Source organism: Argiope bruennichi, chromosome 2, assembly GCF_947563725.1.
Source record: "Argiope bruennichi chromosome 2, qqArgBrue1.1, whole genome shotgun sequence".
Taxonomy (NCBI): Eukaryota; Metazoa; Arthropoda; class Arachnida; order Araneae; family Araneidae; genus Argiope; species Argiope bruennichi.
This window is the reverse complement of record NC_079152.1, coordinates 71,478,451-71,490,470: the sequence shown is the minus strand read 5'-3', so window position 1 is coordinate 71,490,470 and position 12,020 is coordinate 71,478,451. Positions and strand designations below refer to the sequence as shown.

The following is a 12,020-nucleotide window of genomic DNA, read 5'->3' as shown; positions in this document are numbered from 1 at the left end:
ATGGCAACATTTGCCGCATAAGTTCGTTGTTCTCTTCCAAAAAGAGGATTTCAAGGGGCGAAAAGCTTTTAACAAGGGACAGACAACTCGTACACTGTGCAAAATGTTGGATGTATCTTGAATTTAATGGAAGGTCTAGAAATTTTGCTGTCTAACTTAGAAAAGGTGAAATTATGATTCCTCTGGGTCCCAAGTTTTCTGAAATTATGACGCAATAAGAACAAAAGAAATGTGCTATTCTTTAACAAACTAATATAAGAAATATTCTATAAAATTATGCTTAAAATCTAAATCTTGTATTCTTAAATGGAGGGGTGCATTTTCTTAGAGATGGAGGGTAAAATGAAAAATAAAAAAATAGTATAAAAAAACAAAAATCGAGACATTTTTTTAAAAAATGGCACTAATTACTGAAAGCAAACTGAAGTAAGATATACTCTGCAAATCTTTAAACGAGCAATTCTTGTATATACATTTATTTATTTATTATATTATTTATTATTTATTTACATTTATTTATTTCTTGTATATACATTAATTTATTTATTTCGTGTATCTCAGAAACGGCTCCAACGATTTGGATGAAATTTTATATTTATATAAGGTTTTGCTTTTTAAGTATATCTATATCGATGTCTTTTTTAAAAAACGCGATTTTACACACACAAAATATTTTTTTAACTAAGTATTAGAATAAGTATATTCAACTCCCGCTTCGAAATGTAGTATAGTGGTCAAAACAACATAAATAACGCGTGTGTTGAGAATCCTTTTTTCGAATCACGCTTTTCATTTTTTTCTTTTTTGTTAACTTATGTATTTATATTTAATATTTTTGCTTTTCAAGTTTATCTATATAGATGTCTTTCTAAAAAAACGCGATTTTACATACAAAAAAATTCTTTATACCTAACTATTATAGCTTTTCTATCTGCTCTCTTGCTGACAATGTCATATAGTGATATTTCGGACCCGATTTCACCATGGTAAAACTGAGTGTAAGTTCAAAAATATAAATCATGATAGATAAACTGTAAACTGAATACTGTAAAATAGCAAATTGGTTCGAATAACATGTTATAACTAACTGTAACTAAGTGCATTCATTTTTTATTTAAATGACCAGTTCATATGTTGGTAAGATATTGAAAAATATTCATATGTAATCAGTATGTGATTCATATCTAAACATCTTCTCCGAAAAAACACGATTTTACAAAACAAGAAAAAAGCTGTCTTCCAGAGATATTAATCCTTAAGGATAGAGAAATATGCATGAATAAAGCGAAAAGTTTTTATTATTATTATTATTATTTATTGTTCTAAAATTCTTAGCGAATTGGTATCAAATACTTTTTACTACTATACAAAAAATTTGTAATAAAAGGTGAGAATCATTGATCTAAATTCTTGTCAAAAAATTTTTCGTTTAAAAAAAACTGTAAAATTCGAAATGATATTAGTTTATATTTAATTTTAACATGAATAAAAAGAACATAGAAGTTTAAGTACCATTTGGGAAACATTAGAAATTCTACAATATAATTATTTTCATAACCAGAGAATTTCGCTCCCTGGTCCTTTCGTACGCCTACTCCTGCCATTTTCGTTTAATACAATCGATCTATTATGACCATTCTCGCATATGCTGGAAATAAATTTCTTGCAGTTTATAAAACATATTATGTAAATGAAGCCACTATGCAACTCTTCTCATTGTCTGTTAACAATAACAATTGTTTCCAGCATGCACACAGCAAGAACGATAAAGTTTTTGTTTTGCTTTTTAATGATCCAAACGGTTTTCCTTGTAGAATGTTTTTAACGATTTTTGGATCACGCAATTTACAGAAGATATGATAGCCTAGAAACCATTCTCGTGTTAAAAGAATATCTCTTTCCTAAAGGATCCACAATTAAAACAAAAATCATCGTCACACTAAGAGTATTTAATAGTATAAGGATTCTAACAAAGAAACAAACAAGTGCCTTCCCATGTTTAAATCATTGGATGTAAAGATTTATCGACCCTTCAACCTAGTATGGTATCACCTATTCATATCTTTCAGATGTAAAAATAAATCTAATCATCACATTTGTGCTGATACAATAGAACTAGAGAATAAAGCAATCTATTGTGTGATTAGATTTACTAGTATGCTACGGCAGAGTACCAACCTGTTCTTAGTGAAAGAAATCTTCTGGTACAGCATCTGTACCGGCTGAAAGAGAAAAGTTAATAAAACAAAAATAATTCGTTACCAAGCTATTTAATTACGCAAAATTAATTCTTAGAGGTAATATGATTTTAATCATTAAATCAAAATTGAAAGAACTTTTCTGTGACTTTTAGTGTAAACTAGCTGGGTTGAGTCAGATGATGTTGAAACGACTTTAAAACGGGTTTGTTTTCTCACATAATTTAGCAAGTTAGCTAACCAGACTAAACAAGTTTCAGTTGTTTATTGAATTTCGGAATTTATTTTCTAACTCCTTTAGATAAATTGTTTAGCAATATTTCGCAATATATGAACAATACATTTTTTTCCCTCTTTGTGATTTATCTATTTACAATAACATTAATACTACAATCTTGATAAGATGAGCTCGTTACCCTTCGATTTTCGAAGAATTCATGACACTTATAAGAAATATAGAAAATAATAACACAATTATTTTTGGTTTATCGATGAAAATGACTTCGAGGCAATTTGAGACGTGTATCAGATAACATTTCAAAAATGCAGCTCATATAAAGTTTTTGAACTGATTTCAGCCTAAACAGTAGAATACAGATAAATGAAATTTCAAAATCTAAAATGGGAATTTTTAAGAAGAAATAGGTAAGTATTTCTTTCCTTTTTCCGGTCATTGGAAGGAGAGGGGGTAAACAGTAGTTTCTTTTCCCTTTGAGTTAACTTTTCAGTCTTCCCTTATCTAGTCATCACACGTAAAGCTGTACTAGAAGACAGGGAAGTAAAGTTAAAAACAGGCAAACTACAGGATTAGAAAACAGGCAGATTAGTTCCGGAGGGAGTAGAAATCCTAAGTACGTAGTGATACAGGTAGGGGGGAGTGGAACCTTTAAATACAGTCCAGGAGAAATATTAGCTCACTGCTGACTGTAAAGTCTTTGGACTAGAGATGTGCATACGAGATAAATTGCTCTTTCAGAAGAGGCAGTTTCTCATGTAAATGATTTTTTTTATAACATCAATGATAATATTGTAAATAAAAATGACTTTGCTAAGATTATTATTACTAAATCTTCTCATTTACTTTTATAACTAAGAGTTATTAAAATTTTGCATAAAATGCCTTTTATAAGTGACACGTTACTTTAAAAATATATAAAATGCCAAATAAATGTGACATTTTAAGTTGATCAGATTTTACTTGAATTAAAAAGTAGATACATATTAAACTCTCTGAAGCCGGAAATAAATTGCTGACACTATATATTACAAATTCATCAACTTGGGATTTCAAAAAGCAACAGAGATTCTTTAAAAATGTACACATAGATCTTTCGTTGTTTTCAGAGTATAATCATGAATAATTATACAAGAATATAATCATGAAATAATTATACAAGAATATAATCATGAAATAATTATACAAGAATATAATCATGAAATAATTATACAAGAATATAATCATGAATAATTATACAAGAATATAATCATGAATAAAACCCATCATGAAAAAATGAAAAAACTTAATAGATATTTTGTCTTTCAAGAAAATCTAAAAACCTTTACTGCGAGAAAAAAGGTCAAAAAACAAAAAACAAAAAAAAAAGTAATTGTTCCTATCCATTTCTGCCCATTCCCCCGCCCTTTATTCCATAAAAAAAAACGTCTTTAGCATTCCAAAACTGGGTTTTTTTTTCCAGTTGCAATCAACCCAATAAAACTTATTTAATTAAGATTACAAGTAAATTAAATTAATGCGATTGGAAGTAGCATTTTTAAATGCATTTGCTTTTCTTACAACTTATTTTTCAGTTAGCTGCCTGCATAAAAAATTTAATTGTTTTCAAAAGAATTCTGAATATTTTATATCTTTATCACTACTAATAACAAATATGCGCGCTCGCATGTGTGTGGTGTGTGTGCGTGTTAGCACTTTACCAAATTTGGCACATATTATCTTTAATTAAAATTATTATTAAATAATAATAAGCTGAATTTTGGCATTTTTAAGCGATAACTTCGGAAAATATTATTCCACAAAAATAAATTTCGCACAGTTTAAAAATTTTAAAAAATTGGTTTTTGTTGATATTTATTTAAGAATCGTGCAATTTTTCTTTCTTTCTGAATTTTTATTATTTTTTTATTTATTTATTTTTTTATTTATTTATTTTTTGCTTAATATCCAACAATAAAATACATTATTGTCCTGAATTTCAAATCATTTTCATTGTTTTCTCAAAAATACTTAACCATGTGATTTTCTTCTGTTGTTGAAAACTAAAGGAGAAGGATTCTGTTTAATATCTGTGTGGCTTACAAAACGAATAAAAAAAGAATGAAGTTATAATATCGCGAAATTTAGAAGATGGGTGAACCATACAGCTACGTTTTTAATAGCCTTGTAATGCCATGGGACTGGTCTCCAATAAAAAGATTTATGTAGATAATGAAGAGAATATAAGTAAGACAATTTAAGTATCACGGTTATAGTGTCTGAAAATATGGAAGAATCATGTGCATGGTAATATATCTAAACGATTTAATCGGAATTAAATATAATCAATACCCTAGCAGGATCAGCTGGTCGCCAAAAGCTACTAGTGCGTTAATATTGTATAAATTTTAAATAAGGTTTTAATTTGTGAGTTTTATGGATTCCCTGAGTAGAAAACAAGGAAATATTTTAGAATAGTATCATCCTTTGTTATTTCACTCATTTTAATAAATTTTAAAATTTTAAAAAATATTTCATTTGTGATAAAACAGAGATTTTTATTGATTGAAACAACGTCCAGAGTTGAAAATAAACAAAAGGATTCCAGCCATTATAAATTACTTAGAAAAAATAAATTAAGCCACAGATATAGTATTCTTAAATCATTACTTTTAACTTTATGGAGGAACTTATAAGCGAAAGTTTGTCTCAAGTCTTTGTAAGTCTTCCTAAGATATTGACTCCCAGGACATCTAAATTTTCTTGACCTCGCTGTTGTTATTTCACGGAAACGATGATAAACTTTTATCCTGATATTCAACCTCATTAAACCTATGTAAATTCATGCTAATCACCCCCACCCCCGTACTGCTATTATAGGTGATTTCAGGAATATGTCAAAAGCTGGGTATGAGGATACTATGGAAAAAATTTTTTCTTTATTTTAACTCTTATGAATTAATTGTTAATTTTAAATTAATTAAATTTAAATAAATTTTATTTATCAATTTATGGATTACTCTAGCTATCTATAAAGAATATTGTAAAGAAATTATTTTTCGTATTTTTAACTTTAATAAGATTTTCGGTCAAAATTGTTTCATCTAATTTTTCTTGACCCGTTCAATTTCTTTTTCATCACAAGATAACCAATTGATTGTGGTCAAATTACTTGAATTTTTTTTGTTAATGATCCAATGTTTACTAAAGATAACTCATCAACAGCAATAATTACGTCCCTTCTTCTCATAGTAATGCTATGTAAACGTATTTTAGTTGATGTTTCAATCTCCAAATTGAAATATAATGCAGAGCCATGCTGAATCTGTAATTCAATTTGAGAGAGACCTTTTTTTCTGTTCTGAAAAAGTCAAGAATTACTTGCGGAATTGTATAAGCTAAATGTCTTGCTTATTTATTAAAAGTGGTATTATTATAGAATTATAGATAAATCTTCTTAATTAAAAGCAAGAATGATGATATTTTAAAGTCTTTCAATGTCCTTTTTTGATTGTAAAATTTTATTTTCAATTTTTTTAAACATATTAAAGCTATTCAATGAAGCATTTTTTTTATCTCCTTCTAAAATTTAATTTAATTTTGTTTGTTATTTGAAATTAATATTCCTTTATCAGATTAGATTATAGAATATGCCATTCGGGTTATAGAAAGCTGACAATGTTTATTTCAGTTCGAAGTTCATTAAGAATATAAAATTTTACCATAACAATTCTCTCTTTATGATAAAACTTATTATAATTCATTAAAAAAAATTAGTGATTTAGGAATTGAAGCCCATTTTTATTTACTAGAACAACGAAGTACCCAAAAAGGAAGTATTGAAATATTCGAAAATTCAACTCCAGATTTTGACTAATCTCAACATTTCAGACTCCCCTGAGTCCATAAAGGACAGTTTAGGAATTACTTCTGTCTATAAGTTTGTGAAAACAATAGCTCAAACACATTTACGTAGTTTTTACAACAAATTTGTAGATGTCTATCAAATTTAAAATGAAATCTTTTAACATAAAGTCTGTCTGTTTGGCTGTTCGAGTACAAATGAGCCCGATAGGTATTAAATAGCTATACGAATGAAATCAGGGTACAGATTTTGTTTCGGAAGTTATATAATTATCTGTTTTAAATTAAATCCTTCAAAGAGTTGACCGTTGTCGGTCTATACTTTTCCATACATGTAAACGCGATAATTTAAAAATATAATGAGATCATTAGAGCAATGAAACTCGATATATGATCGTGATATTAAAACTGCATTCTGTGTTAAATTTTGATTTCAATCGATTAAAAAGAAAGCATTGACAATGTATATTTGGTTTCTTCACCATGTAATGAAGCCCAAAACTTATATGTGGGTATCTGAACATAAAAATCTGAGCACTTGTAGCGTTGAAGATATTGCTCGATGTCCATGATTTTATGTGGGAGGTAGATGATACCTTTATTAGAGAGTATACTGGAAAATTGTGGAGAGGCCATTCCTGATATTTAAATTAAATATGCTCCCTTTCTTAACATAATTCAAGAAAAAAAAAGAATATATTTATTAAGTATATTTTTTTTAATTTTGTTCCCATTTAATATAAAATTCGAAAGTTTGAACTCTATTGTGTCCATCCGAATTAAAAGATAAAAAGAAATCATTGTCGCTTCATTCTTTTATATGATTTGATAAAAGTGTTTAGAGTAAAAAATAAGAATGAAGGCTAACAAAGAACTGTATCTGTTTTTTTACCTATTTAACTATATGCATATATATCCAAGATAAAAAAAACAAAACCCAAACGATCAATTCACAGCCAATATATGTATAAATTGTGAGTGTGTGTGTGTGTGTGTTACAATAAATAATCAATCTAATCTCTAAAAAATTTTTCCTGTATCGTTAACTTAGAAGTTGCGCCGTATCATTGGGTATCACGGAATGGTATCAAAACGCTGCGCAGATTCTTTTCTAAAGCTATATAAATTCGAAAAAATTTATCTCTCTTTCTTTTCTACTTTCTGCTTACCTATTCTTATGCTACAGCGTATTCACCATAGCTTGGACAGATAATCTTAATAATATATAAAAACTGGACTAATTTCTTGAAAATATAAAGAATAAAAATCGTTAAGGAACTCCATGTCTCTTGCTTCAGATTGAATGTTGTTCATAAAATCACTTTTTTACATACTCACGCACGCACGCACACACACACACACACACGCATATATATATATATATATATATATATATATATATATATATATATATATATATATATATATAGTATCAATAAAAAGAATGTTTTCTATACAAATGAAGAGGAATAAAAGATATAGGTGCTTTAAATAACGTACAGAAATTGCCCTCAAATTATAAAATGATATTAGAAAACAAGCATAAAATCAAGTAAAAAACTCAAATAAATTTAGTTCGTTTCACGTTCTTATTATCAATATACTCAAAATATTTCATATATTCATTTTTGCCTGTGGTCTCATATTGTCAAAATCTTCCACTGTGTATAATGATACATTTTTATCGAGTAGTACTTCCAACGCACAGTGGCTCTTCCTTTGGAATCAATATGTCCTTATGCTTGATGAAAATCTGTTACCAATTCATTTGTAAAACTTTCCGTTCTATTTACTTTGTCGGCCTTTGTTGATGCTTTTTATGCCTGAACATTTGACTGGTTCTTTAACAATGCCCTCTACAACGTTGCGATTGCATTTCCGAATACTATCTCATCCTGAATAGTATTTGCGTAGGCCTACCCTTTCAAAAAGTTTTCACGCACAATTGGAAATCACTTTGTATGTAATTTCTCCTGCCCAAATTCTTATTAAAAAAGATGATATTGAATTTGGTATTAATGGAATAATTTTTAAACTGTTGATTTTTCATCTCATTATTAAGGGGTAAAAATTACATAAAATTTAAAACATTTTGCTGTTGTAAGTTAATTCCACAAAAAATATTATTCCAGTTTGTATATCAACACTATATACAATTATTGTTATGTATATAGTGTATACATATTATTTTATTCAACTGCTTTTTCATTTAAGTTTTCTGAATATCTCGAAACCTAAATAGCTAACAATTTATAGACAGTATGATTTTTAATTTCAGTGATTAACATTTATTTATATGGTATGTTTCAGTTATAAACATAGGCACAAAATATGTAATTTAAATAATGATAACGAATAAAACATAATGTATATATTTCATCATTCTCTAATTTAAGAAAGGTTTACAAAACAACTTCTCAAATAAATGACTTATTAGAATTAATTCAATTTGAAAACTGAAAGAGTTGAAAAAGATTCTAGTATTTATGGATTTTTTTTTTTTTTAATATTATATTTTCTAAAAAAAAAAAAAATTCCTGCAATAATATTGTTATATTTCTTGCATGTTCTTTAATAACATTCAATCGAAAAATATAGTGGAATAATGTGTAAATGTTTAAACTGAGTGTTTTATTTAAACTGGAAATTTTTAATTAAAGATAGCTATAAATAAACTTAGAAAATAAAATGTTTTATAATTTTTTAAAAAATATTTAGTAGTTGAATGATTCAGAAAATTAATTGTTTTTAATGGATATGATGTATGTGTTACTTTTTATTTTCTTAAAAAATTTTTCATTCATATAATTTTGATTTACTGTGGGTGTGTAATGTTTTACTCATTTTGTTTCGAATTCATTGCCATTATTGAACGAAATAACAAAACTACTTCCTGTTTTAGGTCAGCAGCGGAAGTTACGTCACTACAGCTGATATCGCTATTTCTCGTCTATTTACGATAAAGTAAGAGAAGAAGGATGCGAGATTGGAAGATGGCGGAGCTCTCTGTTGAGGCTCCGTTAGCTATGACTGAAGATTGGTCGGATTTTGGTGATTTCCAGAGCTCAGAGGATATTGAGAACTCAAATAAAAATGATCTACCAAAAAATGAAAACAACGAGAATGGACTCTCTAATAATTTTAATGAAACTTTTTCTACTTCACTTGAAGATCTAGTCAACACTTTCGATGAGAAAATTACCAAGTGTTTCTGTAATTATGAAGAAAAAGTGGAAAAATTTGCTCCAGTACAAATTCGAACACAGGATGAAATAATGAATGATTGCCAGTAAGTATTTTTTAATTTAATTTTTTTTTAGTATATAGCTTTCATAAGCTATATTCAATGCATGTCACACTGATTATCTACATTTAAATGGAACTCTATTAATAATGTGTATTTTCTGTCCTTAAATTTACATATTAGTGACATTTTTTCGCAGATTTTAAAAATTATGTATATTTTAATCAATATTTTAGCATCCTTGACCTCTTTTGAAATGTTTAAGATATTTGTTGTCATTTGGGTTACAGAATCGGGATCAATACAAATTTCTTGTATTTATAGTTTGGTCTTCCAAATATTCTGAAAATTTTTTATTAACAGTTGCTTTTTCGAAGCAGGTATATAAAAAACATTTTTTCCGTGCAATAATTTGCTTGTGTTTTTGTACAAATTGTCGTATTTTATTAATGAAATATTTTAAAATATACATATCTTGAAGGAATCAACCGCTTTCAGTTCTGGATATATTATTTTTGATAAAATAAACGACAATGTATTTGTATTTGCGTTCGATTATATTTTCAACAAATATGTCAACAGCAGCATCTTTAATAATAAAGCTTACTCCTCTTCTTATTTGGGGGAAGGGAAAATAATCTTCCTTTAACCCACCAATTTAAATTTTTATTGTATCTTTCAATTAGATGATCAAAACTTAATTCTATATATTATCTCAATAAACATTATTAATTTCCCGAAGTAATATAAATTTTTTGTGAGCATAAATTAGTTTTGATACATTCGTTGTATTAAAATATATACATTGTATTAAATATATACATTTATAAATTAGTCTGTAAAATCTAAAGATGCAGAATTTTTAATCAATCTATTTGTTTCCCAGGCAATGAAATTTATTTATTAATTTTAATTAGTAATTTTAGTTCAAAATTTTACAAATATTAGTTTGAAAATTTATAATACATTACAATCTTGAGTGACATTTTAAATTTTATGGAAAATAAGATGCATTCTAAGAGATTTGCAATAATCTATTTTTCTCTTTTGGTAATAGTACTTAATATACTTTTTTTGCATTTTTGTGTGTGTATGTGTAATACTGCATATATATTTATATACTTTAAATATATTGCTTATAATTACAGTTTATCTGAAATATTTATTTTGTAAATAAGCATAATAAATGTGATAAATTATGGTATTGCATTATAAGATGTATAATGACTTTTATGAGAATTTTTAGTGGGTTATTAAAATTGAAAATCATAGTTCTATTTCTTTCCCTTTTATTTTCATTTTTACTGATTTTACAAATAAATAATTTTATTAAAAAATATATATATGATATAATTTGAAGCAGGTATTTTTTCCAAGTTTTTATTAGATAATAATTGATAATTATCTTTAAAATAAATATTTGTACTTTTTCTGAGTTTATGTATATATGATCACTGTATAGAAAAGTAATAATTTAAAAGTATTATTTATAAAAATATTTTTTCTAATCCCACACTATTCCTCCCCATTTTTTTCATGCTTGGAAAAGATATAGGTGAATATAGTAAAATTTATTTGTGATATTTTTATTCATTTGATTGTTTAATTTTCTTCTATTTTATTTATTATTGACTAGTTTTTAATGAAAAATTTGTTTGCCTTTCTAAGTGCATTATAATTTCTTTGATATTGGCACTCAACAAATGTTAAATCTTGAATAAGAAATTTTTATGCTACTTACAGTGAATAATATTTTAGATTTTCTTTACAGTTGGTTAAAAAAACTTTCTCCTAAAATGTTTACCATTTGGTACTGATTATATCAATAAATAATAAGAATTTTATTCTTCTATTTAACTTTTTATTTATGATTTTTTTCTTCATTTCATTTTCTGTAAATATTAAGGGAATATTTTCTATATATAACAAAGCTGTTGTTCGGATTTTCTTTTCCCCTTCAAATATTTTTTAAAAATAAAGACTGCAACATAATAAGCTCAAAATCAAACAATTGCATTTTAATGCATAATACTTTACTATTACTAGTGATTAAAAACACTTATTTATATATTTACAACATTTCTTCAATATTATCAAGAAAACATTTACCCTGCTAGCAATAGTTCAAACTAGTGAACATACAATAACAGATCAAAAGCATTTAGAAAATAATGGATTTTTAGTCAGATCACAGTGGTTCTATAGAAATGTAGAAAATAGAAAAGCTCTTAAAATTCTTAGTATAAAAAAATTCATTGTCAAACTGTCTAACAATTATATGAAAACGTAAACAAAATTAAAAACACAATAATAAAGAAAATTCCCATTTACAACCCCACCTTCACCAGAAATAGCAAACATCCCATATCCATTCTTTTCAAGTAATAATTTTTAGTCTTTCTTTCTTTGTAATGTTTATATAATTAATAATAAATGTAACAATAATAATTAATTAATTTTAAAAAAATCCAAACCCTTTGTGCTCTGATGATCATTAACT

At 26.6% G+C, this 12,020-nt stretch overlaps 1 protein-coding gene across 1 annotated transcript in view; it reads left to right on the top strand.

The window, feature by feature from the left end:
- Positions 1 to 12,020, top strand: part of LOC129958358 (fasciculation and elongation protein zeta-2-like) — a 70,318-nt gene that overhangs the window by 38,505 nt on the left and 19,793 nt on the right. Inside the window, exon 2 of the mRNA XM_056070795.1 lies at positions 9,179 to 9,565. Within this exon, the coding sequence (XP_055926770.1) occupies positions 9,255 to 9,565 (311 nt within the window). The 5' untranslated portion in view covers positions 9,179 to 9,254. The remainder of the gene's footprint in view (positions 1 to 9,178; positions 9,566 to 12,020) is intronic.